This window comes from Mustela nivalis (genome assembly GCF_964662115.1).
Source record: "Mustela nivalis genome assembly, chromosome: 11".
In the NCBI taxonomy this organism is placed as follows: domain Eukaryota; kingdom Metazoa; phylum Chordata; class Mammalia; order Carnivora; family Mustelidae; genus Mustela; species Mustela nivalis.
Window position 1 is genome coordinate 38059294 of NC_139030.1, and position 23876 is coordinate 38083169.

The 23876-nt window shown below is 35.4% G+C and overlaps 1 protein-coding gene across 5 annotated transcripts in view; it reads left to right on the forward strand.

Annotated features, from left to right (window-relative positions):
• The window catches only part of PDE1A (phosphodiesterase 1A), a 342680-nt gene that overhangs the window by 279820 nt on the left and 38984 nt on the right, over window positions 1–23876 (forward strand). For all 5 annotated transcript variants that reach the window (XM_082690215.1, XM_082690217.1, XM_082690214.1 and 2 more), the window contains 6 exons: window positions 123–239; window positions 1083–1223; window positions 9428–9528; window positions 16816–16941; window positions 20986–21087; window positions 21194–21314. In XM_082690215.1, coding sequence (XP_082546341.1) covers window positions 123–239; window positions 1083–1223; window positions 9428–9528; window positions 16816–16941; window positions 20986–21087; window positions 21194–21314 — 708 coding nt within the window. The remainder of the gene's footprint in view (window positions 1–122; window positions 240–1082; window positions 1224–9427; window positions 9529–16815; window positions 16942–20985; window positions 21088–21193; window positions 21315–23876) is intronic.

Consider the following 23876-nt stretch of genomic DNA (forward strand, 5'->3'; position numbering starts at 1 on the left):
CTAAATGGAAATGTGACCTACTAAATCTACAATGCCTGATCTCTCCAAGAATTTTTCACAGAAAAAAACAACTAAATGATATTGCCATATAAAGCATTTACTCCTTTTTTCATTTTTTACAGGACGTTGATAAATGGTCTTTTGATGTATTTGCCTTAAACGAAGCAAGTGGAGAACACAGTCTGAAGTTTATGATTTATGAACTGTTTACCAGATATGATCTTATCAATCGTTTCAAGGTCAGAAACATGGAACAAAAATGAAGTGCTCTTAGAATTCGTTATCTGAATAAGAATGAAAATGCAGAACATCGAGTCATTAATCAATGCATTTTATAACATTTCTAGTGGAACAAGTTCACCACATGATGCAGCCATTATCCACGACTCACTGACATACATCCACACGGACATTGTGAGCCACTGTAGCCTCATTCCAACAAGACACCAACATCCCCCTGAATTACCCAGAGATCAAATCATGTCGTGATTAAGAGCTATGTTTTTAACAAATATCATCTTCTGTGTTCCTAAAACATAGAATGAACCTTTCCTGGCAGCTTTTCTTAACCCGAGATGAAAGGGCTTCTAACTAATTTCATTTTAGAGCCATTTAAGCAGCAGATTTGATCCAGATTTCTGAGCACTCTGCAACCTATACCTTTCATCATTACCACTGGAATCATGGAATCTTAGATAGAAGGTACTGGGAGGTCATTTGTTTTAATCCCTTGTATTACAGATAGAAAAACTAGACATCACCAATTGTAATTGGGAATTTTACTCTTTTAAGAACTAGTCTTCTGTCTTGACACTGGGAGATATAAACATTTAAAGGCAACAGTATGGGTAAGATTGTTATTTCATCTACCTTAGTTAAGTACCTGGGGGTTACAATCTTTCTTAGGATTGAAAGCTAGCAGGTTAATGAAATAGTTTTTCAAAACAGCCTACATGTAACCTCAAAAAACTACTGCCCACATCTGGCTCACGATTGTGTCCCATCCCAAACATTGTTGTGCTCATGTTGATTTAGTGCTACTGTTTTGGCCAAAATATAATCATGATTATTACTTTTTGCAGATTCCTGTTTCTTGCCTAATTTCCTTTGCAGAAGGTTTAGAAGTTGGTTACAGCAAATACAAAAATCCTTATCACAATTTGATTCATGCAGCTGATGTCACTCAAACTGTGCATTACATAATGCTTCATACAGGTATCATGGTAAGAAAGTTTTTATAACTGAAGTTTGTTAATTTGGAACACCAAATTCCTTCCTCCTACATTGCCATTGTCCCTTCAATACCCACAGGAATATTATGTGATGATCTTTCGGATTTTTGAGGGTTAATGAATTACTCATAATATACATTTTCCAAAAAATATTTTAACTCCATGAAAAAATATACCCAGAGGCAAATGTAAATATATTGCAAATTTTCCGAAATTTGGACTCCCAGACATTTTTTGTTTATAATTTTTCCCTATAGGAATCAACCAAAAAGCAAAAACAAAAAGCGACCTACACAGTCTTGGGATTAAAGTTAATTACCGTGCTCTTCCCTCATGTTCTCCCAAACTGACTTCTGTGGATTTTTCTCTTTTACTTGCACTAATAATCACAATCAAATCCTCATAGGGGGGGTATAGCTCAGGGGTAGAGCATTTGACTGCAAATCCTCATAGGGACTTTGGAAATGATTTATGTGAATTTTTCCAAATTCTCCTTCCTCTTCTTTGCATCTAAATGAATCAATGAATAAATAAATAAGTGATTCAGCAATGCAATCCAGGACAACAACGAGTAGATGTTAGGAATTCTGACTCTGCCTGGAATTTCTGTAATGTCTCAGAGTTTGTAGTGACTCCCAGAAAGTAAAAAGAAAGAAGCAACTCTTTCTTCTAAAAATTCCACACTGAGGTGGATTCAAAGGGAGACAGACCATAGGAGATGCCCAAATCTTGGTACCTTCTTGATTCCTGATGTGTCAGCCTCTGCTGAAGCAATGCCATAAATTGCATGTAAGTAGAATATTCCATCAAATCCCATAATATACATTGCCTATCTATTTTGACTTCAGAAGTCACATACCCATTCTATTGGCTCATTGACACTCAGGTCTATGTAACTAATACTCTTTGGGGCCCAGAGATCCTCAGTATCTCATCTGTCCACACCAGAGATTATTCCTAATCTGGTTCCATGCAAAGTCCCTAGAGCCACATTGTTGTCCTGAAGATCCTGAAAACTTAGAACAGTTACATGATTCTTCAACTTTATTATATATAGAAATTTTTCATATTAATTTTATTTTTCCCCAAGAAACTGTAGTGTGTTTTTCTCTACACAATCTATTCACTATGGTTCATCCAATACTGTCTCATATGATGATTGAAGAAATTGTTTGCTCCTCTTCTTCATCTTTCTTTGCCTCGAAAAATGTTGCACATCCATCAATGCCTTGGGCTCAGATCCCACTCCTAACCCATGTTTTGATTATCTGTTGCTCCAAAACAAACTGCTTCAAAACTTACTAGCTTAAAGCAACAACTTATCAGTAGCTCTCCAAGGTCTTTAGTTAGGAGCGTCCCAACTAGCAGGTTCTCAGTTGTGGTGAATGATGGGCTTAAAATCAGCTAGCAACCATAGCTGAGGACATCATTGAACAAGATACCCATGGTGGTTCACTCACATAGCTGGAAGTTGGTAATGGCTAATGGCTGGGAGCTCAACTTCTAATAAAGGCTTCTATTTAATAAAGAATTTTCTTGGAATCTCACTGCCAATTCAACAGAAATCTGCATTCTACCACAAAATTACAACATAACCTGCTTTGGAGTTAAGTCCTATTTGGGGGAGGCAGAAATCTCAAAAACTTTAATTGAGGAAGTAGCATGACCTCCTTGTGACCTTGTAGAAGGCTGAACTGTATGTGTTGTCAACATCAGACCCTGTGTTTTCCTGTAGTAGGTTATATATGTGGACATCACAGACTTATGGTATAAATGTACCCATTGGCTGAGATCAAATGCAGTCATGGCTAAGCTTCTTGGTCCTAGGTTGAAGCTTACTCACTCTTCTTTCCAGGAGTCTGATTTGACATGTAGAAAGAGGAAGTGGAAGGTAACAATAATCAGTAGAAAATCAAGCATGCAAAGACATGGCTTTAAGATATTATAAGCTTTTAGGAAGTAGTATAAGTAACCTTCCTTGTAATTGTTTCTAGCATGTGCACACACACACAGAGAAATTCTTTTAAAGTTCCTTTGCTTTAATAAGACTTCACTGTCACAGCTGTTTCTTGAGCTCTTTGCCTCCTGACAGCAGCAAATGCTGTTATCCTTGAAAAAGTCACTTCAGCATCTTCCTGGTTGGAGCTTCTTGCTGTTTGTTCTCTAAGGCCTTGGTCTTGAATCTGATAGTGAGATGGTTTTCATTTTAAGTGTGGCATGTCCTCTTTCCTGAGTTCTGTGGATTTGAAAAAAAATTAGCTGAAAAAATGAAATATTTAAATGATTCTCTGAAATGGAAACTGAAGTGATTAAGTTTCTTCAGAACAAGATGGAATGGAAAAGTAATGCCTACTTCAGTATAATCAAATATCTACTTTAATTATGAAATTCATTGAGAAGATGTATACCATATTATGCTGGGAAGTAACCAAAATTTCATCATTTAAAAATATATTTCTGCTTAAGTACATTTTTTTTTCTATCAGTATAAAGGGAGCCAAATAAAAGTTTCTGATTTCAGCTTTAGAACCTCTCTTCTAAAGGTGACATTGAAGAGATGAAGGATGACGTAAATACAGAAATTCAAATCCACGGTGTGACTTTTCCCTTAGGCTTGTGAGGAGGACCTGTTCCTGGATATAATAAGCCATTCCAACTTCTTTGGAAGATGGGAAATCTGTCCCAGCCTGGCATGACTCCTAGAAATTTGACATTAGTAAAGATCACGTAGTCTTTAACTTACCAATCATAAACAGAACTTCGATCTACTTTAGCAGGTTTCATTGGAGAAATTGTTTCTGATTAATTTATCCTTCAGCTACAATGTGTCAGTGGGCTCTTTACTCATCCATTAGTTTGGCCATTACAAAAATAGTCTAGTGGAAGACTGTCACTGTTGTCTGAGATGCGGAAAATACATTTCAACTACAGGAAGTAATGAGAAACTTTATAATAGACGGTAAGAGGAAAGGCAAAATGAATTACGGATTTATTGCCTGCCTATGTTGTGAAAACTAGGTTTCACAGCCAGCTTGATAGCTTTAGGGGAGTTATTTTAACAAGCTTTTCTTCAGATGAAAAAAGCGGTAGGCGAGTATTAATTTTCACACAGATGAATATGTTGGTTCTTTGAAACAACAAAAATGTATTATAGAAATATTGATTTAGCTGAAACTCCTCGGATTTGATGTGGGGAAGACTGGGTCACTGGCTTTAGTTTTAGTTGATGCCCTGCCATTTCAGGATGGTCTTATCTGTGTAACATTTCTGGAGCACTCTGGGCAGCCCCAAACTTTCAGGTGACTAGCGCAGCCTGCCACCTGCAAAATGGTCTGAGGACTAGTTACTGAAGGGGTCTTGATGAAGCTATTGTCCTTCAGTTTGTTACTGTCACACAGGATACCCTCAGCCTGGGAGGAGACCCTGCAGAGGAGAGCTGATGCTAGTACACCCTCTGTCTGTCCCTCTCTGTCCTTTGGCAGTTAACTTGTAGCCCTGTGCCAAGGCAGCGGTTGTGTGTGGTAGCTCATTCCATTGGCTGAAGAGAAAATTGCTTCACCAAATGCCACCTCCAAGTGTCTCTCTGAATTTGAAACCTTCCAAGGGCCTTTGTAAGGGAACACTTGTGTCTAAGGGCTCCTGACCCTGTGTTCTAATATTAAGAGTAGAAGAAGGAACGATGCTATGAGATCTGTTTGCTTTGGAAGTTGTAGTCCCCTGACCACACCCAGAAATAGCCTCCCATACTCTGGATTGACTCAGTTTTTCTCCCGTCTTTCTACAAAAAATATGCCACTATGTCTCTATTCTACCAACTATGTGGAAATACTATTCTTTTAAGTGGCTTCCCAGACAGCAATGTTTGGAAGAGTAGAAAGTGTGTAGGCTTTCAAGGCAACCAGAGGTAGGTTTGAAACCTTGCTCTACCATGACCTAGATCACTCACCCACTGCCTTGGTTTTCTTGTCATTAATATGTGGCTAATAATACCACCATGTAGGATGACAATGAAGAGGCACAGATACCATATATGTAAAGCACCTAACCCAGTTCCTGAAACATAATAGGTATTAACACACATCCTAATATCAATAACGTCAATTTATTTTTATTATATATTGTATTATTTTGTGTGTATTATGTATTAATATTATTATGACACTTTTTACTACTGGATAAGTTATAGTAAACTATGTCATCCTATTCAAAGTTAGAGAAAAAGGTGTCCAACCCTTTAATTTAGCTAAGAAAGTTGTTAATTATACTGTTTTAGACACAACAGGAACTAATAGGTCAGTGTGATTTTCTGACCCGAAATCCTCCCAGCCTTAATATGCACATACACTTTCACTTTCTCTCTCTCACACATAAACATACACACACTGAATAATTCAGATGTGAAAACTTACATCACAAGAATTAAAGCTCTATTTAGAGCTTCTTTCTACCCATCAATATACCCAGTTAAACTCTTTAGAAATTCTGCCTCTAAAACCTGGGAAAAATGTATTCTGCGTATTGCCTCCTTCAAGTAATGAATGCTGTAGTCATCCATAAAAGGAATATTGTGATCTCTGAAAGGAACAGAAACTTTGGAATCATATTTTGGGTTGAATTCCTGCTCTGCCATTTGATAGCTATGCAACCTTTGGCAGGTTGACTCAATTCTTTAAGATCCAGCTTTGTCATGTGCCAAGTAAAGATAAAAATATTTACCTCATAAGTGGAAAGTAGGATGGTTATACAAAAGAGACCATCTAGCTAAAATGTCCAGCCAATGTTAATTCCTTTTCCTTTCTTTCTGATATCATTATAATAACTATTGATGGCAGTCAGTATCTCCCTATGATATAATTTGGGGACTGCTCATTTTAGAGTTAGTCTACCTGGGCATTTCTCTAGGCAAAATGCAAACTGTGGTTTAGATGAAACACAGTGTCTACACTGCTCACGACCCATCATTTTAACCCTTTATATCTGCCCATGAGGAACCAGAAGCACGTAGGTTATGTACTGACCACTGTGCTAGTTGGGAAGAGTGATGGGACTCAGCCTCATTCTCTGGCATATTCTCATGAATCACTTACAAAATCAATGAATATAAGCATTCACTTTCTGTGTTGGAATTCTCATTTGGCACCAATGTAAAATGAATGAACAACTAAGGAACTAAAAGTCCACCCAAAATTCTACTTTCACTAATACAAAATAGGTGTGCTTTTAAATTAAGTGAGAGGGTTCAATATTTTATCATTTAAACTTAATTATTAGGGCCATAGTGTGGCAATAAATAAAAGGGATTCATGGAGGAAGTACTATTTATGGGAAGCAGAGAATAATGAGACTAAAAACAGGAAATAAGTATAATCAATTTTAACGGCTAGGAAGATAATTTTAAATGCTTATGAGATAATCTATAATTAAAACCCATCTCTGCTGCCTTAATTTAATGTTTTTTATAATTGCAGCTTCATTTTCTATATTATTGTAGGTATTAAATATCACTTTTTTTAAATGACAGTTAAATCTGTTGATCAATAGGAAATACATAAGGGGCACCTGGGTGGCACAGTCTGTTAAATGTCCGACTCATGGTTTTGGCTCAGGTTGTGATCTCAGGGTCCTGGGATCAAGCCCTGCATTGGGCTCCACACTCAGTGAGGAGTCTGTTTAAGATTCTCTTCTCCTTCTGCCCCTCTACCCAATGTGCACTCTCTCTCAAATAAATAAAAAAAGATCTTTAGAAAAATTAGGATATGGTTAAGAAAATTGGCGACCCGTTTCTTGGATCAATTTTTTTTTATTTAATTTTATTTTTTTAATAAAACAGAGAGTTTCTGAGGGTACAAAGCCTGGTTTAACTTCAATTGCTTTCCATTTCATGGTGTTTAATTCCACAGTCTCACTGGGGACATTGGAGGCTCAGTCCCACTTCAGGCTATAATAGAGGCCATTCTTCCTTTTAATGACTCACAATTAAATGCACCCATAAACACAAAATAGCTAGTTATATCAACTCCCATTGGTCTGAAAATCATTTCTGCTTCAGTCATCCAGCTGTGAGACATTTATTCTTGAATTGCAATCACTAAAGATATGTTAGCTCACAATTATTTTCCAGACTCAATGCCTTCTACAGTGCTTTTAAGGTAGTAAGTTCAGCAAAATGATGTTTTTTCTGTATTTTACTATTATACAAGATTTGCAAAAGACACAGTGAATACATTAACTTAAAAGCTTCTCTTACAATTCCACAGGGAATGATCACTAATTCTATTTTCATGGGAACTGTGGCTGAGAGGGTAAATAACTAATTTGCCTCATGGCCAACAAAGATTTAAAACCAGGATCATCTAATTATCCATATTCTCTTTACACAACTCCTTACTGCCTCCTCCGAATGCAAAACTCATGAAATTCAAGTCAGCAGACAAATATTAAGTTCCTACTATGTGCCAATTACCAGACTGGTAACTGGTAGATTATGTGAAGAGGAGCAAAAATTTATAAGATCATGTCTTTGTCAATTATGAAATCCAATAGTTGTCACATCTCATTTTGGACTCATGGATCTACAGTGGCTCCCTCCTACATCTTATACAAAATCCAGATTCATCGGCTCTAATCAAAGTACTCTATCAACTCTTCCCATAATCTGCACTCTCTTTCCATTCTCATTCCACTTGACTCTCCAACACAACTGTACTATGGGCAATTCGATTTCCATATCAGTCTCGACAGTATCATTCTGCATCTGCTGCTTCTATTTAGAATCTCTCTGTTTCTCCCATGGCATTAGGTGCAAAACTTAGTGCATCCTTCTTCCAAGATCACTGCCACCAGATAGACATTCTATCGGCCCTTCGATTGTATCTTTTTCTGTGACTGTTTATCAAGTATGCATGTTGTTTCTATTTTTCTGTTTTTTTGTACAATGTAATTGTTTCAAGTGTGTGGAATGAGACTACTAACGAATAAGCTCCTTGTCATGGGGATCCTTCATTCCCAGAATCAAGTTCCATCTACTTGCACCACTATCTAACAGAACTTTCTGTGATGATGGAAACACTGCATCGGCACTGTTCCATATGGTAACTACTTGCCACATGTGATTCCTGAGAAGTTGAAGTGTGGCTTCTGTCCCTGGGGAAAGTGAACTTAATTTTACTTAATTTTATTTATTTTCAATTTAAGTAGTGGCTCATGGTTGTCATAATAGAGAGTGTAGTAAAACTGTTATGCAAAATTTCAGTGATGAATAAACTACCAAATTACCTAGTAGACTTGTAATAGCAGAGAAATTTTGTTAAGCCATCCACCTGATAACAGAAAGATCAATGTATATGAAGTGAGTGGTCTGGATTTTAAATGAAAACACTTGCTCTATCTTTTATTATTAGGTTTAATTGCACAGTCAGAATATATGTGTTATGCAGAGCAAATTTGGTAAATTCTTAGAAACTCTTATGAATCTTAATGTGAACTATATAAGCAAAGTTCAGTTTAATGAGCAAAGTGAATATTTTCAACTCTTAGGTGAAAAATTTTCTCATAGTAGGGTCTTCTACAAAAGTTGAGCTAAAGATATTTTAATGGTGTATGGGCCCTAATGTCAAAAATTACTAAACTAGGAGCACCTGGGTGGCTCAGTGTGCTAAAGCCTCTGCCTTCGGCTCAGGTCATGATCCCAGGGTCCTGGGATCAAGCCCAGCATTGGCCTCTGTGCTCTGCAGGGAGCCTGCTTCCTCCTTTCTCTCTGCCTGCCTCTCTGCCTACTTGTGATCTCTGTCAAATAAATAAATAAAATCTTTTTTTAAAAATGACTAAACTAAAAGAATTATTAAACTGTAACCGATTTCATGAGGGCCCAGATTCATAAATCTGTGAATTCAAAAATCCACACAGGGTTTACCTTTTAAATGATGGAAAAGTACTCCTTTTCTGATTGGCAAGGAACATTATAATGTCTGTATTTTGAACCTACAAGCCATGAAACAATCATTGACCTCATGAACCATCCATAATGCACAATCAACACATGTGAGAAAGGAAGGAAAAATCGATTTAAAATCAATAAAAATAATTTAATGTATTTGTATGATTACTTATACTGACTGCACTAAAAATCTCTTTTGTAGAAATACAGCATGGCCTCTGCTTTGTAAATATGATAGTATCTTTTTTTAATTTACCAGCACTGGCTCACTGAACTGGAAATTTTAGCAATGGTTTTTGCTGCTGCCATTCATGATTACGAGCATACAGGAACCACAAACAACTTTCATATTCAGACAAGGTAAGTTACATAAAGCATGAACTTTTCTAACTTAAAACTTTATTTTTCTTCATATCTCTTATTTTTTAAGTTTTTTATTTTTTATAAACATATAATATATTTTTATCCCCAGGGGTACAGGTCTGTGAATTGCCAGGTTTACACACTTCACAGCACTCACCATAGCACATACCCTCCCCGATGTCCATAACCCCACCCTTTCTCCCAACCCTCCTCCCCCCAGCAACCCTCAGTTTGTTTTGTGAGATTAAGAGTCACTTATGGTTTGTCTCCCTCCCAATCCCATCTTGTTTCATTTATTCTTCTCCTACCCCCTTAACCCCCCACGTTGCATCTCCACTTCCTCATATCAGGGAGATCATATGATAGTTGTCTTTCTCTGCTTGACTTATTTCGCTAAGCATGATACCCTCTAGTTCCATCCACGTCATCGCAAATGGCAAGATACCATATCTTATTTTTAATAAAATTTTTAAAAAACAGTGAAGATGTCTAATAAGTAGTTTTAATGGATTTTAGCAAAATTCCTTAAGTTACAAACACTGTCTCAATTATTTATCAAGAAAACTGTATAAATATTTACTAACATATTTAGCAATTTAAATAATCTAAAAATGTGTCAGATAATTTCTCTCTGCCCAGAATTAATACTTTGAAGTATCACACAATTCAGACATCTGACTGACATGAATCTTGCAACATGTTATTTAAGGCATTAGCTTAGTATCATTATGTATGTGAAAGTAATAAAATTGTGCTTTTGAAAAAAATCAAAAAAACCTTATTTCCAGGTTAGTGTGAAGTGCTAAATTTAAAATAATTAGAAAATGAGGTTTTTAATGGTGCTAATAAATGACAGTTATTAGAATCAAATTTCCAGAGTGGAGATATACCTGTGTGCTAGGGCTATTATCACAAAATCACAGATTGGGTGGTTTAAATAACAGAATTTTTCTCACAGTTCTGAGGTCTAGAAATCCAAGAAGTGTCAGCAGGTTTGGTTTCTGCAGAAGCCTCTCTGCTTGGTTTAAATGGCCACCTTCTCACTGTCTTCACATGACCCTTTCTGTGTGGGTACAAATTCCTGGTATCTCTTCTTCTTCTTATAAGAACATCAGCCATATTGGATTAAGGCACACACTTATAACCTTATTTAACTTTAATTACCTATTTAAAAGCCTTTTCTCCAAATACAGTCACATTCTAAAGTACAAGGGACTTCAACATGTGAATTTTAGGGAGACATAATTCATTTCATAACAGAAAGGTTCTCTCTGTTCTTTTTGGTTGCAGAGATCTCAGTGCCTGAGAGGCAAAATGTGTCTAGGACCCATTGTGATCCAACTTTCTATACATAGGTCCCTGACATCTCTCTAAGTCTTTCACTAGTCAGAGTTGCTTGAGATGGAGATGGAAGTTGAGAGACTGATATTGCTCTAGAATTACTGTAGAACCCTCCAGTCTTATTAAGGGAAAATTAATTTTTTTCTTTTTTTTTAATTAATAGACTTTATTTCTTAGAGAAGTTTTAGATTTATAGAAAAACTGAACAGAAAGTACATATTTCCCATAAACTCTCTTTCCCCACCCCCACAGTTTCCCCTGTTGCTAACATCTTGCATCAGTATGGTACATTTGTTATAATGAACCACTACTGATACATTATTATTAACTGAAGCCCATAATACATATTAGAGTTTAGTTTTTGTGTTACACATTGTATGGATTTTACAAATGTATAATGCCATGTATCCACCATTATGGTATCATACACAATAGTTTCACTACCCTAAAACCTCCTGTGCATCATCTATTCCTCCCTTCCTTCTTCCCTCTTTCCCTCCCTCCCTTCCTTTCTCTGCCTTTACACCTGATAACCACTGGTCTTGTTAATATCTTGTGGTTTTGACTTTTCTAAAATGTCATATAGTTGAAATACTGTGATATAAAGCCTTCTCAGACTGGTTTCTTTCACTTAATAATATGTATTTAATGTTCCTCAATGTCTCTTCATGGCTTGATAGCTCTTTCAATTTCATTGGTGAACAATATTCCATATGCATGTGACACAGGAAGGCATTCTGTCTATTCCTAGAGCTTTTGAGATTGACAGACCATGAAGGGAAAAGGCAGACCTGGAGGTCTGTTCATGTGGAAGAGGATATTAATTACCTACACATTTGTAGAGTAGAGGCAGCTCTTCCATTTTTGTGTCAAACATCAAAGTGAAGGTAGACCATGCACATCATTTTTGTTTGTCAAAGACCCTTCTACATCCACTGAATCCACAATGAGTGAGATTTTAGTTAAACACAGCTCATTACTGAGCTGGGCCCCACAGTTTTAGCAATTGGAGAAGGAAGCAAGGGATTGTTATCCATGAACACTTCTTGTTTATTCTACTCTGAAAAGTGAAGGCCAAGGGCTCGCCTTCTCCAGCAGTGGTGTCGGGCCATCACTTCCAGCTTTCTCCTTACCGTCCGTTTACAACTGATGAAGGGTCCTAACTTACTTATGCTCTGGACTGCAGAAAAGGTGAAGGAAATGGAGAAAAAGGGAAGAGGTGGAAGAGGAGAAGGTAGAGTAAAGAAAGAGGAGAGGGAGAAAGAAGAATTCATTTTTCCTCCAATTTTACATTAAGAAACTCTGTAAATAAAGGGGAGAAAATGTCTGGTATTTTGTTTATTTTCCTGTAAATCGCCTACTGGGATCAATTTAAAGGATTAATTATGCAAGAATTTGAGAATTCTATAAATGAACATGTTGTGGTGACCACAAACACAACAATATAATGTGCTTTTAAAACTCTAACACCTTTCCATTTTGTCCAAAAAAAAAATAAGATCTTATGTTAAAAGTATCAATAATTCTATTGTATTTTATATCATTCATTGTTACTTAGATTTAGAATGCTTTTCTAATATAGAAAACTATATACTGGATAATGCAAAATAAAAAATAATTTAGAACATAGTGCAATGCTAGATTTGAGTTCAATACAGACATTATAATTCATGAAATCCTTGAAAGTGTAAATAAATGGAGATAATTTCTTTTTCGTAAAAATACTGAGCTACATGTTACCATGGATACTGAATGTTGCTTAGAGTTTTGTTCTTTTCTTAGCAGTCAAAGACCATCTCAAACATTAAGATGGTGCTGTATTATCAGAATCTTATTGGATTTATGAGACAAAAGCATAGTAATTTGCTACAGTTAAATCCAGTTCAAAGATATAGCTTTGATTGATGCTGAAAGTAAAGGACAGTGATACTTGGAGCCATGTCATGTAGTTACACTGCCCTGGCTAGATTTGAGGCCATCTGATACAAATGACATGTGATTTACATGTCAGTTTTTCCCATGATCTGCGTGAACTTCTGGAGATACTTGGGCAAGATATACTCAGTTCTCTCTTGAACAAGGTGTGCAGGTGTACTTTTCTGTATATTGAGTTATGATTATTGGTTAGAGAATTTTTAGGCCATCATTGGGATTAAAAGAAAACCTACTGTGGAATTATGTACCATTAGCTAACTACATATGTTTTTCTACTTTTATGATAGTTCTAGAAATAAAAGATGAAGTAATTGTTCTACCTCATAGGTCATTTTCCCTATGTTGGATTATAAAGCTTAGTTTATTTAGTAGATTATTAGATACAGATGTCAAATATGTTCCTTGCAACCAAAACCAGGTTTCTTTAATTCTTTATTTTATTTATCCTTCCCTATTCTTTGGTAAACATTCAGTGGTAATGTCAGTTCTGTAACCAGTACTACTGACTGAGAAGCCTAAAACAGTAAGTCTTAATGAGGCAGTTTTAGTGCTGATGAAGTATATGTCTGCCACAAGGAATGAAAAACGAAGAGTCTGGGCACGGCAGCAAGTGGAAACTAAGTTGCACAGGTTTTAACTTGACTTCCCTTTTGCTATTTTTGCTGCCTCCAATTTGGCAACGTACATGGGTGGATGTGTCATTTTAATACATTAAACATAGCGGTCCTGGTCCCGCTTCCATTCCACACTTGCAAAATGATCTGGCAATCTAAGAGGACAGAGGAAGAAGCCAGGGCTCCATGATACAGATCTGAGAATGCTTGAAATATTTCATACTTTATGCTAGACCACTATGTTCTGCAATGCTGCTTGAAGTAGTTTGTTTGCTTAAATAATGTGAAAATATGGACAGGTGAAAAGCAAAAAAATTTCCTTGATGAGTTCATCACTCTAAAATATAATGTTTGTTATAAATTGGTGGTAAAACACACATTTCAGATTTTGGGTTTTTTTTAAGGTTTTCTCAGTTAATTTAATGCTGTAGGATCTAAATATTCAAGTTTAATCACAACATTATGAGGGAGAAAAAACTAAAATCATAATAGATCAAATTATTTTCATCATTCCCTCTACCCTCCATCCAAACTAATTTTAGTCTAGGGACATAGAAAATAGTTGGTAATCAACTATCTGGAATGGGTTGATTCATCAGCAGAGGGTTCGATTCATTCAATGTTTGAATGAGGATACCAGGTAATTTTTTTTCTCTGTTTGGCATATCTAGATTATTTTACAAGTGTCTGAATTACAAATTGTAAGGAAAAGACATAAGTATATTCAAACTATGATAATTAAAAGGAAACTAAGATAATTAAAAGCAAACTATGACCAAACTGGTGAATTAAGGAAATCATCATATCATCATGCTAAAGAAGAAAAACATGAAATTATATCAAAATGGAGAAAAGGCATTTGACAAAATCCAACACCATTCATGATAAAAATGCTCAGCAAACTAGGAATAAAAGAGACCTTTCTCAACTTGATAAAGGAGATCTACAAAAAACCTGATGACTAACCTCACACTTAACAGTGAGAAACTTGAAGCTTTCCCAGTAAGGTCAGGAACAAGGCAAGGATATTTCTCTCACTACCTTTTTAAAACTATGGTCATAGTGGAAGTCCTAGTTAATGCAGTAAGGCAAGGACAGGAGACAGAAAGCATAAAGATTGGGAAAGAAAGCATAAAACTGTCTTTGTTCACAAGTTACATTATAGTCTATATAGAAAATTCAAAGGAATTGACCCCAAAGCTCCTAGAACTGATAAACAATTATAGCAAGTTTGCAGAATATAAGGTTAGCATGCAAAATTTGGCCACTTTCCTACATACCAGTAGTGAAAAGTGGAATTTTAAATTAAAATCACAGTATCACTTACAATAGCATAAAAAATTAAAATACTCAGGTATAAATCTAACAAATATGTATAAGATGTATATCAGGAAAACTACAAAAATTTGATGACAGATTCAAAGAACTAAATCAATGGAGGAATATTCCATGTTCATGGTAGGAAGACTCAGTATTGTCAAGATGTCAGTCCTTCTCCACTTGGTCTATAGATTCAAAGCCATCCCAATGAAACTCGAGCAAAGTAGTTTGTGAATGTTGACAAGCAAATTTAAAGTTTATATGGAAAGGCAAAAGACCCAGAATAGCCAACACATTACTGAAAGAGAAGAACAGAGTTGGAGAATTGATACTATCTAACTTTAAGACTCGCTGTAAAGCTATAGTAGTCAAGATGGTGTGGTATTGGTCAAAGAATAAACAAATAGATCAACGGAACAGAAGAAAGATCCAAGAAATAGACACACATAAAAAGTAGTTTTACCTTTTACCTGATCTTTGATGAAGGAGCAAAGGCAATGCAATAGGCCAAACACAGTCTAGCCTCTTTAGCAAATGGATCTGAAACTAATGAACATGCAAAAAAATAAATCTAAGCATAGACCTTATTCTCCTCACAAAAACTAACTCAAAATGGATAGACCTAAATGTAAAAATGCAAAACTATGAAACTCCTAGAAGTCAACATAAGAAAAAACCTAGATGATCTTGAATGGGACAATGCCTTTTTAGATACAACACTAAATCAAAATTCACAAGAACTAATTGGTAAGCTGGACTTCATTAAAGTTAGAAACTTATACTCTGTAAAAGACAATATCAAGGTAATTAGACCATCCACAAGGTGGGGAGAAATATTTGCAAAAGATATATCTGATAAGGGATGTTGCACAAAATACACAAAAACACTCTTTAAACTCTACAATAATAAATGGCCCAACTTAAAACTGTGTTTCAACAGACACCTCACCAAAGAAGAGATACAGATGGAAAATCATATGAAAAGGTGTTCCACATTATATGTCATAAGGGAAATGAAAATTTAAACAATGAGATATCACTACACCTCTATTATAATGGCTAAAATCTAGAAGACTGACGACACCAGCTATTGGTGAGGATATGTGGCCACTGGACATCTCATGCACTGTAGTGGGAAAGCAAAATGGTACAGCCACTTAGGAAGCCATTTCTGGCAGTTTGTCAGAAAATGAAACATATTCTTACCATACAGTCCAGCAATCACACTCCTTAGTATTTACTGAAAGGAGCTGAAAAATTATGTCTATACAAAAACCTGAACATGGATATTTGTAGCAGCTTTATTAATAAGGAAGCAATTGAGAAATCCTTAGGTAAGTGAAAGGTTAACTTGTGATAGACCTAGACAATGGACTATTACTTGGTGTTCAAAAGAGTTTAGTTATCAAGCCATGAAAAGACATGGAGGAATCTTACATGCATATTACTAAGTATAAGAAGCCAGTCTGAAAGGGTTACATACTATATGATTTTAAATATATGATATTCTTCAGCAGCCAAAACTATGGAGAAAAGTAAAAAGATCAGTGGCTACCAGGGGTTATGGGCTTGGGAAGGATGAACAGACTAAGCACAGAGGATTTCTATGGCAGTGAAACTACTCAGAGCAATGTCATAATGGTGGATGCATGTCATTGTACATTTGTCCAAAGACCTAGGGTGTACAACACCAAGAGTGAATCCTAATGTAAACTGTGGATTTGGGGTGACAATGACGTTCAATGTAGACCTATAAATTATAACCAGTGTACCACTCTGGTGTGGGAAATTGATAATGAGGAGGTGGTTTTACATATCTATGGTGAGGGGGTATATGGCAAAGCTCTATACCTTCTGCTCAATTTTGCTGTGAACCTACAACTGCTCTAAAAAAAAGTCTATTTTTTTAAAGCTATCGCATGGTTTAAAAAAAAAAACTAAGTACTTCCATAAATATAGGTGTTTGATTATAGAATTCTTATTGATGAGATATCTTGTGACTTGAGTATATTTAGCAAATGCTCATGAAATCTAAAATAAATCCTCTTCTGGACATTTTGTTTTTAATTCTTAGGTCAGATGTTGCCCTTTTGTATAATGATCGCTCTGTCCTTGAGAATCACCATGTGAGTGCAGCTTATCGACTTATGCAAGAAGAAGAAATGAATGTTTTGATAAATTTGTCCAAAGATGACTGGAGGTGAGTTTCAAAGGAAGCCCAGATGAAATTTAATTTCAGGAAAAACTTAAATTATGCAATTTAAAATGACGAAATTCATATTACAAAAGTTCTCCTTGACTGGATGACTGTGAGAAGGACTAGAACCTACAAGATGCTGTTCAGGAGCTAGGCTCTGCTGATTGGAGTTGAGCTATTTTCCAGGCTAATTCCACATCTGTATACATCATGGCCAGTCCACAACACTGCATACCACACAACAGGTAGTTTAGGATACATAATGATGTACTTTCTATAATGAAGCTCCATTTAATTATACCAATATGTGGTCCTGAATAAATTCAAAATCTTAATGTAATATGGATTTCTTCATATATTACTTTTCTATATATGGAGTTTAGCTTTATATATATATTTTTAAGATTTTATTTATTTATTTGACAGAGAGCACAAGCAGGCAGAGAGAGGAGGAAGCAGGCTCCCTGCTGAGCAGAGAGCCCAATGCGGGGCTGGATCCCAGGACCCTGGGAGTATGAATTTCTGATTAACATAGAAATTATTAGTGCAAATATGTCTGCATATGCCTACTAGTCAATGAGACCTACTTATACTTTCTTTTTTTTTGATTAATTTTTTATTTTTTATTTTTTATAAACATATATTTTTATCCCCAGGGGTACAGGTCTGTGAATCACCAGGTTTACACACTTCACAGCACTCACCAAAGCACATACCCTACTTATACTTTCTTAAAAAAAAAAAAAAAAAAAAAGCCTTTAACAAAGGCTTTAACAAAGATTTTGTTGAAAGTTAGTTAATGGGCCAAAAAGCTTCCCACTCAAATATCAGAGGGGTAAAATGGTGACTAACATAACACAATAAAAATAAATAAATAAATAAAGGTTAAGGGGCGCCTGGGTGGCTCAGTGGATTAAGCCGCTGCCTTCGGCTCAGGTCATGATCTCAGGGTCCTGGGATCGGGTCCCGCATCAAGCTCTCTGCTCGGCAGGGAGCTTGCTTCCCTCTCTCTCTCTCTCTGGCTGCCTCTCTGTCTACTTGTGATTTCTCTCTGTCAAATAAATAAATCTTTAAAAATAAATAAATAAATAAATAAATAAATAAATAAAGGTTAAAAAAATGAAGTGCCTTGGGATCAAGAACTGCCTCAAAATATGGGGCGCCTGGGTGGCTCAGTCGGTTAAGCGCTGCCTTTGGCTCAGGTCATCATCCCAGGCTCCTGGGATTGAGCCCCCATCGGGCTCCCTGCTCAGTGGAGAGCCTGTGCTTCTCCCTCTCCCTCTGCTGCTCTGCCTACTTGTGTTCTCTCTCTCTCTCTCTGTGTGTCAAATAAATCTTTAAAAAAAAAAAAAAAAACTGCCTCAAAATAAATGAGTGAATAAATGAATAAAGGTTAATTCAGGATTTAAAACAAGCCCGAATTTCTGATAGGTACTTTTCCAAATACTCAAGCTTTCTGGTTTTTCAAAGACATTTTGAAGCTGTGTAAAAAATACAGGCTCACAGGGGCACATGAGTGGCTCAGTGGGTTAAAAATACGGGCTCAGTTCTGCAACTATAAAAGCAGATCTCATGTGGGTGGTGGGAGGCACTTTGTTTTGGGAAACTGGATCAGGCCTTTCATTTTATTCTGCCAGAAACAATAGCCCAGAGTCCAATAACTGAGGGTTTTGCAGGGGAGGGGAATGGGGAGGTTCACCAGGGTGAGCCTGGTGGTGGGTATTAAGGAGGGCACGTATTGCATGGAGCACTGGGTGTGGTGCGTAAACAATGAATTCTGGAACACTGAAAAAATAAAATTAAATTAAAAAAAAAAGAAAGAAACAAGAGCCCAATTGGGTTTCCAGCTAAGAAGGCCAGCATCTAATTGTAAAAAGATTTTAAAGTTACCACTGCCTGTGTTATGTGGAGAATAGAAGAGCAAAGGTAGGCTAGGGAGATAAGTTTGGAGGTATTTCCTGTGGTCCAAGACATGATTATTTACATTTAGAGTGTTTAATTTTTTTGTCAGTGATCGTTATTCCCAGAGATATCATTTAATATTATTAATTTTTATTGTTATTCCTTTGAATTCAACATTTTCCTTCTCAAAGTTGATTCTGTTGCTATTTCAATGTGATTTTTTTCTACAATTTTTTTTCTTTAACATCTTTATTATTCTAATAATTTATTCGTTTAATATTTTATAAATTTCTGTACAATAACTACTCAGAATCATCATAATTGAATGTTTTTATAGAAATGTTTTAACAAATGCTATAGTATCATATGGATTGTAGAATTTAATAGATCCAACATTGTTTCTAAAAAGCTACAAAGGATACATTTGGTAGTAGAAAGTTGATGACAAGTTACCAAAAATTAAAATATGAATAGATTTTTAGAGATTTGTAGGCTTTCTGTTTGCATACCTATTTATTTCTTAAAGTAACTTTAGTTACCATAAATGCAATAATTTTAAAATTTTGGTAAGGAAGATTCATAAATAAATAATTTCCCTTATGCACTATTTTGCCTAGCTTATTAATACATTATTAGTTGATTATTGATAATATCTAGCATCTCATATGCAAAGTACAATATACTAAATTTTATAGATTTCATAAAACTTTCATCTCATTTTTCCTGGTTAAAATGAATATTTTGGTTCAGTTGCTATTGTAATATGGGTCTCTTCATAATTTCAGAGAAAAAAATGTAATTGAGAATAACTTAGGGGTGCCTGGGTGGCTCAGTTGGCTGTGTCTGCTGCCACTCAGGTCACGTTCCTGGAGTTCTGGAATAGATGGAGACCCCCATCAGGTTCCCTGCTCAGTGGGAAGTCTCTTTCTCCCTCTGCCCCTCACCCTACTCATGCTCTCTTGCATGCATGCTCTCTCTTCTCTCTCAAGTAAATAAATGAAATCTTTTTAAAAGACACAATTTTATTAACTATTTTTAGCTTCTATTCCTTTAATATTTGGGTAAAAGTGTTCTAAGCAAGCTATCTAATATCATCAATAGTAATTAAAATATGGATTTCTCACAGTGCCCATCTAAAAATCCAGTTGAATTTCAGCAAGCTCCTCTAATATGTGGCTGTTTTAAAAACAAATTACTCAATCACAGAAACTTTAGGTTAAATATCTTTGACACAGGATTATAATTCAACTTTACCACACACATTTTACTTATTTTACTTAGCTTATTCTATTGGCCATGCCACAGAATGAAAGTAAAATATGATTTCCAGTGTAAGTGACCTTTTTCTCTATCTGTACTGAGCAAGCGATAACCTATAGAGCATGCAAGCCTTTCCTGCTTAGTGTGCAAATATTCATGCACGTCACTGAATAGCTCAGATTAAAATGTGATTAAAATTTCAATAGTACCAATAGCTCTGTCTACAATGCATTGTAGAGTCAGGGTTTCAAAAGCTGAAATGAAGAATCCCCACCTACTTCGGCATCTCGTTTTCTCTGGGGTTCTTATGACAGAAGTTTGGCACAGTGAAGTGGTCCTTGTGTCAGCTGTAGGAGTGGGAGCTCTTGGGGTTGAATCTTATCTCTTCCATCTACCAGTTACCTGTGTGACTGGGTAAAACTCAGTCTCCTCTGGTGTGAAATAATAATACCTCCTCATATAAAAGAACCTACCACACTGCTTGGACTGAATAAATCCTGAATACATATTGGTGATTTTAATAATAGCAAATACTGCATTTAAAATTATTTTTTTAAGTTGATCAGATTCCTTTCAGATAGACAGTAATTAGGAATTATGAGTAGTAGACAGTTGTGGTTGTGCATGGGGGAATATCCAGTTCTTGATGGGGAGATGTTAAACAGCATCATTCACAGAGCACTCTCCCGGCAACTTCCAAAAGCTGCGAGAGTTAAAGGATGAAATAATGTCAACGTTTGTGAGCTCTTTTACATTTAAAAAGTAGCATATTTTGTGCTTATATCCATAAAGAAAAATAAAATTTAGTCAGTAATATTAAGGAAATGTTTTACTTGAGAATCATCAAGAGCCAAATGAACCTTTCTTCTTTTGATGACTCCACAGGGATCTTCGGAACCTGGTGATTGAAATGGTTTTGTCTACAGACATGTCAGGTCACTTCCAGCAAATTAAAAATATAAGAAACAGTTTGCAGCAACCTGAAGGGTAGGTTATTTTTTTCCATCATGTTAAAGTTCCATAGGCTTAGACTCAGAAAAGACTGTAATTGGTGACTTTTTCTGATAATTTAAATATGTCCTTGGTTTGACAGGATTGACAAAGCCAAAACTATGTCCCTGATTCTCCATGCAGCAGACATCAGCCACCCAGCCAAATCTTGGCAGCTGCACCACCGCTGGACCATGGCCCTGATGGAGGAGTTTTTCCTACAGGTGCTTCTATGACAATATGTGCAAATATGGAAATAGTGTCTAGACGTATTGACATGCAGCTTTGTAAATGCAGAATCCAGGACTTGTGACTATTATCAACTGGCCACAACACATTCTTGGGGTCTCAAGCAGAATTTATTAGTCTTTCAGATAAATATAATTCATAATCCTATGTAGTATAATATATGTTCTAAAGATAGGCAAATCTTGGATCTCTGATGCTACTCCTAGGAAAGAAAGAAACAAATTAGCATCATTATCTGCTGTTCAAAGATAAAATATTAGAGTTGGGATAGCAAATATCTTTCATCATAAAATGGGAAAGGGGAGGTTGTATAGCACTGCTGTATACATCTTGTTGGTTAAAATTTAGTCATATATGCACAGTTGCAAGGGAGGCTGAGAAATGTAGTTTTTTGTTTGGTTGACATATGCCTAAGTTAAAACTAGATTGTTATATGAAAAAGCAAGGTTGGACATAAGGAATGGACGTGGTCTCTACCTCAAGGATACTTTTAAAAAAAAATAGTGTCCCTGTTTTTTTCCATTCCCACCTAAGGTACCACAATACAATTATGATGCTAATCACCCAGAGTTAGCAGCAGTTCCCAAAGTTAAAGACTCAGTCTTCCATTAGAATGGCTTCACTTCAAGATGCCAACCTCAGGTAGGGCCCTAGGACACCAGCCCTTCTGACCACTGGTTATAAATTCAGGGGTACCCATGACCCTTCTCAGGTTTGACAATTTGTTATAGTAACTCAAAGAACTCAAGAAAGCACTATTCTTATGATTGTGGTTTAATTATAAAAAATACTATAAGGAATAGCCAACTGACATTATACCTATTCTAAGACATATGACGACTGAATATATTACTATATTTGGAGGACTCTGCTTTCTGTCTCCCATTGTCAATGATTATGATATATGGTTTCACTTTAAAATAGCATTGTATAGTCCTAGAGAAGCTTACTGAGTAGCATCTTCCAAATTTAAGTATTTTCACACTAGAAATAGTTTAAATATATTTTAATACATTTTGCGATTTAAAAAAAAACCCCACAAATGCTAAAACCTATCCAGTTCTACAGGGCAACTGTGTGCTATAGTCAAATAAAAATTATAATTTCATGCACTCAACCAAATATTAACCAGAAAATGGTAAATCTAAAGAGAACTTACAGATCTTTAAGAATGACCTTCTCATATTAGATACAAAAAAAACCCCAGAAGTATGAAGAGATATAAATGACTTTACTCGGGTTTAAAAAATGTTTAACTATTTTAAATGATCATGAAAACACAATTGAAATTTTGTCAGATGCAGCTAAATCAATGCTTAGAGGAATCTTTATTTATTTTAATGCTTATATTAGAAAAAAACAAAAGTATATATCAGTCATCTGTGCTTCCACCTAAATAAGCTAGAATTAGGAAAATTAAACCTAGTTAATCAAAGGAAGTAACAAATATAAGGTTGATCAAAGGAAGTAATAAATATAAAAGCAGAAATCAATTAAATAGAAATAAGACAATAGCAAAAATTGACAAAGAAAACAGTTGGTACTTTGAAAAAATAATAAAATTATCAGCAAATTTAAAAAGAGTATAAAAAAAGTTATAAGTAAAAGAGATGTTATCATTATAGACCCTACATATAGCAAAGCATAAGAAATATTATCCACAATTTATGCCAATACATTTGACAACTTAGAAGAAATTGTCAAATTCTTTGAAAGATATAAATTACCAAAACAAACACACACAAAAATTATAATTTGTATATCCATGTACCTATTTTTAAACACTGAACTTGTAATTTAAACTCTTTCTATGAAGAAAAATTCAGACTTAGATGGTTTCAATTTTTCTTTCAGTTCTCAATTCAGTTGAGAGATGGTAAGTTCTCTCAAGCTTTCCAGAAAAAAATAATTCCAGTTTTAACACAGAGAAAGAGGGAAAATTATCAGTATAACCCTGACAAAACCTGACAAAGATTTTGCAAGTAAAGAAAATTACACACCCATATCTGTCATGAACCTAGGTGGAAAGTTCCTTTAAATGTTAGCAAATCCAATCCAGCGATATAACAAAAGAGTACATATTATAACTTGAGTTGATTTAATATTAAAAAATCATTTAAAGTAATTTACTGTAACTAAAAGAAAAAAGAGTTCTACTGTCATATCAATAGATGCATAAAAGGCATTTGACAAAATTCAAAATTCAAAATTACAAAATTACAAAAACTTTCTGCAAACTAGAAATAAGGGACCTCTTTCAACATGGTAAAAAGTGTCTATAGCTTTCATAATATTTCCTGGTGAAATACTGAACACGTTCATACTAAGTTCAAGATATCTCCTCTTACCAATCCTTTCAACATGGCATTTGAAATTCTAGCCATTAAAATACATAGAAGAAAATTAAGTATAGATTGGATAGAAATAAAAAGAACTGTCTTTATTTGCAGAAACATAAGCTTCTACAAAGAAAATTTTAAGGAATCTTTAAAAAGCTACTGTAACTGATAAATAATTTCAACAAATTTGTAGGATCA